Consider the following 5,754-nt stretch of genomic DNA (forward strand, 5'->3'; position numbering starts at 1 on the left):
AAAAAAAAAAAAAAAAAAAAAAACCTCTTTTTATTCTCTTAATTCATTAAAAAAAATTATACAATAAAATTCTAAATTTATTAATAATAAATTAAAAAATAAAAAATAAAAATAAATAAGGACTATAGTACATTATCTTAATATTTCAAACCTTACTTTTACGGTTTGAGAAAAAAGGTATTTCTTGAAAAGAATTAATAAGAAAAATTTAAGAGAAAAGGAAAAAAGAAAGTAATAAAAATAAAAATAAAAAATTACTGTTCACTGTGGGAGATAAAAAAGTAAAAAAGGAGCTTCTCTCTCATGGGCTGTTTTTTTTTTTCTCTCTCTAAAGCCTTCCTTTTAGCTGACATATCCACATGAGAAATGAAGAGACCATTTTTAATATTTTTTATTTTTTATTTTTTATTTTTACAAAGAAAGAGACATTCAAGGTTGCAAAACCTTCCACCATCTTCTCAAATCTTATCTTAAAAAAATATAAGAAAAATAATTTTAAAAAAAAAAACCGGGAGCAAAACCGATTAAAATCTCGTACTAATGACAGGTAAATGAATGAACGTGACAATCTAAATCCACCGCTAGTAGATATTGTCTACTTTAAACCGTTATATATCGTCGTTAACCTCAAAGTTTCTACACCCTTATAAAAAATGTGATTATGTTATAAAGTGCACATTCTTTCTTTAGGTAACTCAATTATAAAAACTATAATATTAAGCACGGTTTGTCTTGAACTAACTTTATAGGCTGGGTGACCTCTAGAAAGTTCCGTATAGTGAAGATGGACTGCAAAAAAATAAAAAAATAAAAAATATAATAATAATAATAATAATATAACTCGTGATGCATCCAAATATTGCTATTTATTGAAAAAAAAAAACTAAAATATAATAAAAAGAAATACAAATTACCATTATGATTTTACCAATTTGGATAAATAAAATTTAAATGATTAAATATAAAATTTATTTTAATTAAAATATTAATGAATGGAATAATATTTTCGACATGGCAACTCCCATAGTATAACAGGCCGTATATATAAGACCAAGGAACGAATTCATTGTTGTATGGCTGACCGACGATTACTAGTGATTCCGACTTTATGCACGTGAGTTGCAACTAAAAATTCGAATTGAGTACAAGTTTTTTGAGTTAGTTCACCCTTGCAGGATCACGACCTTTTGTCTCGGACATTATAGCACGTGTGTCACTCTTCCTTTATAGAGTCGTGTATTGTAACTAATTCGAACGAATGGAATGATTATATATATAAAAAGGAGGAAAACGTAAAATAGAGAAAGGGAGGGAGTTGGGAATAAGTGGGGGCAAGGCACGATGCCGCATTTATTCGGTCAACACGTGAATGATAATGCATGCTTTACATTATACATTACATTCCTTAATAAATATTCTAATAATTAAATTTCAATTATAATCTTTATTTTATATATTTCAAATATTTCCCTTTTAGTACTAACTAAAACTATTTTTTTTAAATTATCGATTTTGAGATGGAATTTAATGAAGTTATCGATTGAGCTATACTCGGATTGACATAAACTTTTCGTATTAACCTAATCCCCACTATTAGAGTTTATTTACAATTTATCTAAGTTGAATTGAATTCAAATAAATGAAAATTTTATTGTGAGATCTCACGTAAATTGGAGAAGATAACGAATCGTTCACCAAAATGGACAAAACCTACTAACTGACAGTGGATTTGAGTGGTTATATGATTAAGTTGATTTATGAGTTTTCCTAAAATTAATTTGAATCCATATTTTTTTAATTATCTACCATTAAAAATAAATTTACTAAATTCAACTTTTAATCTTGAAAATAAATAAATATGCATTATTTTACTTATATTAAAAATTAAAATTTGAATGAATGATAGGCTTAACTTCACACCCTATACAAGGAAAGCTAGAGCTGGATATCATGTCCCGTAGAGATAGGACTCGAAAGATTGTCCCATGTGAATATGAATCAAAATAAACTTGAAAAAATCCTCCTTTTCTAATAGTTCTGGCAGGGATCGGTGAGGATTTGAACCGGTAACAAGAAGATTTTGAGTCCTTTGCTCTACTAACTGAGCTATACCGGTCATTTCCTTTCCGACACATTAGACGTATTTATTTTCATAGCAAACCCATGAGACGAAGATTTTGAGTCCCCTGCTCTACCAACTGAACGATACCGGCCATTTCCTACACATTATCCTTATTGTCAATAGCAGATTTGAACCGGTGACACGAAGATTTTCAGTCCCCTGCTCTACCAACTGAGCGATACCGGCCATTTCCTACACATTAGACTTTTTTATTTTNCTTATAGACTATATTTTAACATTAAAATCAAAAATGGAAAAATAAATGTTATAAAACAAAAAAAGAAATAGAAATATTTTGGCTTTACATACGGAGAGTGACACAAAAATATTCCTTTTCCAGCTGGCAAACGCGTGAACAACACCCACCGATAAGACGATCTTTATTATCCACAAGAGTTGAGAATCCAAGGATTGGCGAGTGAAAACACGCGTCTAAGAGAGAGTGGGGAAAATAGGTGGAAAAAGGACTGAGATCTTTTGAAAGACGTGGTGATCACGTGCGGTTTGTCCGAAATTAGACGTGCGTTAACAGAAGGCCTACGTGGACTTGGACCTGCCACCTTTTTTTTTTTTTTTTTAATCTAATTTGAGGATGAAAATAATTATTGAATTTGTTTGTTTTTAAACATGGTTTGAAATTTGTAATCCTTTTAAGGAATCATTTAGTATAAATTTATATAATGGTCGAAAATTTAAATTGTATTTATCTTTTCAAATAGTTCATTTAAATATCAGTATTTTCAAGTAATTATGTTCTAACAGGTGTGATACTCAAATGTTCATTTCTCGAGGAAAGCTCGTAGTATTTATGCATCTCGTAACGTTACCCATAAACCATCATTACTTTCATGCACATGACCTAACATTTTGTAACAATATCCGTTCGAATCATTATTATATGAACTAAGACACTTCAATCATGTCATATGAACTAAAAAAAAAGATTTCATTTATTTTCACATAATTACAAATTTTGGGTCGATGATATTTCATTAATATACTTTAAGATTTTTATTTACTTTATGATTACGTATACACGGTGGCTAATTATGGTAATAAAATATGTAAGGTTAAAAGTTTTCATTTGTGCCTTCTTTTAGTAAAAAAAACTAAGTTTCTTTCAATTTTATGTAGTATAGCTTGATATGATCAATCTTGCTTATAAAGAATTTAATTTTGAACAGATAAATACTTCAAATTCGACCGTCTTTCCTTCTGAGGGTTCTTTTGGTCCTAAGTGTCCCACATTTTTGGGTCACATGTCTTCCATTATCAACTTTTGCTTATATTTCAAGCTAATTTGATTTTCAATAGTTTGAAATGTAAAGGGCATATGTCCTTGAATGTAAAAGATTATGCTTGTTAGCTACTCCTTTTTACCTTTGTACCCTTCGTGCCTTCTAACTTCCACAAGTAGAGATCTTTCATAATTTTATGTGGACCCTACTTTGGAATATTTTATATAAATTATTTTTTGTGATGTCATATATATAATTTTATAATTTTATAATATTTTAGTATAATGGATTCAAATTGAAAAAAAAAATCAAATATGAATTAGGAAAATATTCTATAATTCAAATTATTACTAAGAACATATTATTACACCAATTTCAGGCTTTATTATTATTATTATTTCAATAATTCACATATAATAATAATAAATAAATAGATAATAATATATATAATTGCCTTTTGCTTTACACTTTCTAAAGAATTGAAATGATGGCTGATGGGACATCCACGTCTCTGAAGAGAAACACAGTGTAACTTTTTTTAGTAGATACATTTTAAAATTATGAGACTAATAATAATATGTAAACGGGCCAAAATTGAAAATATCTGCTAGTAGTGGGTTTGAGCTGTTACAAATAGTATCAGAGACACCGGATAGTGTGCCGGTGAGGACATTGGTCCCCAAATGGGGTGGATTGTGAGATCCCACATCGGTTTGAGAGAGGAATCAAGTATTCCTTATAAGGGTGTGGAAACTTCTCCCCGATATACGAGTTTTAAAATCGTGAAGCTAATGACTATACGTAATGGGTCAAAGCGGACAATATCAACTAGCAATGAAATTAGGTTGTTATGAACCGTTTAAGAAAATATTATATAAAGTTGTTAAAGTATATTAACTAAATTTAAATTATATTCGTATAAATATCAAAGTTATAATTTGAGGAAAAACTTTAAGAAATAAATTTACCATCTAAAGTTATTTATGAGTTTTAAAATAACGACAAAAAAAAAAAGTAAAATTAAATCCCTTATACGTGGCGCGTGACATGGCAACTTTCGCGGGACTGGCTGGACGAAATCGGAGAAGAGCTGAGCGTCGCCGGAGGCACTGTCTCCAAGAGAACAATGACCGGAATCTGTTACTGCCCACCGCTTCCCCCATCTCTATCCCCCAAGGTTTGTATCTTCTAGGCCCGTGGTTTCATTTCATCCCGCCGTCCTTTTCTGTTCCTAATTCTCTCCGATTCATTCTGAATCATTCGTTTAGTAGATGGTAACCGCCATACGATGCTTCTCAAGCTCGCCGGAGAATTCTAATGGTAGCCGGAAGAAAGAGGCATCTGCGATTGTGAAAATCGCCGTGAGTGGAGCCACAGAGCTTCTTAGGCTTTTCTCGTCTCCGATCAGTAAGAGGTAATTTCGTTCTTGAAATCCACGCTCGCTTTGTAGTTGCATGAATAGTTTTCTTGAACATGCGAGGGAGAGATATGAATTCGATTCTGGTCCGTGTCTGTGTTGCAGAGTTAATGGAGTTGGGGACAATCAGGGAGAGGAATTTGTAGTTGCAGGCATTGATGATGTTCTAAATATCCTGAAATCAGATTATGAGAATGCTTACTTTGTTACTGGTATATTCATATATTTTCCTTTATCATGCTTTTTCATTGTGCTTATACCTGCACTAGAATTATGAAATCTTCTGCTCATTGCCATCTGTTCATGCTATTGGTATAATAAATTCTATGCAATTTCTTGCTTACAATTTATACATTGAGATGGTAAAGCTGCAAATTAGATGACCCTTATTGAGGAGGTGCTCGAGTTCACCTTTTTGAGTGAGGGGCAAATTTTTGTGGCGAACTAGCTTCTTTGCAATTCTATGTGAAGCTTGGCTCGAGAGGAACAATAGGATTGTTAGAGAGGTGGGGAGGTCGTGTGATGAGGATTGGGAGGTGCTCGAGTTCATCTTTTTGGGAGGGGCGATTTTTTGTGTCGAACTAGCTTCTTTGCAATATTATGTGGAGCTTGGCTTGAGAGGTACAATAGGTTTTTTAGAGAGGTGGGGAGGTCGTGTGATGAGGATTGGGAGGTGCTCGAGTTAACCTTTTCGGGTGAGGCGCAATTTTTTGTAGCGAACTAGCTTCTTTGCAATACTATGTAGAGCTTAGCTCGAGAGGAACAATAGGATTTTCAGAGAGGTGGGGAGGTTGTGTGATGAGGATTGGAAGGTGGTGCGATACAATGCCTTCTCGTGGGGTTCGGTCACTAGATCTTTTTGTAATTACAACCTTAGTTTGATTTCGTCAAATTAGAGTCCTTTTTTTTGTAGTTTTTTTTTGGGGTCTCCCTCGTTTTGTTGGTCTGGATTTTTTTTTTTTTTTTTTTTTTTTTTG

The 5,754-nt window shown here is 32.2% G+C and overlaps 1 protein-coding gene across 1 annotated transcript in view; it reads left to right on the top strand.

The window, feature by feature from the left end:
* The first annotated feature begins 4,395 nt into the window (after positions 1-4,395).
* LOC111493675 overlaps positions 4,396-5,754 on the top strand; it is a 5,020-nt gene continuing 3,661 nt past the window's right edge. Inside the window, exons 1-3 of the mRNA XM_023143479.1 lie at positions 4,396-4,537; positions 4,632-4,774; positions 4,883-4,989. Coding sequence (XP_022999247.1) covers positions 4,487-4,537; positions 4,632-4,774; positions 4,883-4,989 — 301 coding nt within the window. The 5' untranslated portion in view covers positions 4,396-4,486. The remainder of the gene's footprint in view (positions 4,538-4,631; positions 4,775-4,882; positions 4,990-5,754) is intronic.

Source organism: Cucurbita maxima, unplaced genomic scaffold, assembly GCF_002738345.1.
Source record: "Cucurbita maxima cultivar Rimu unplaced genomic scaffold, Cmax_1.0 Cma_Scf00019, whole genome shotgun sequence".
In the NCBI taxonomy this organism is placed as follows: Eukaryota; Viridiplantae; Streptophyta; class Magnoliopsida; order Cucurbitales; family Cucurbitaceae; genus Cucurbita; species Cucurbita maxima.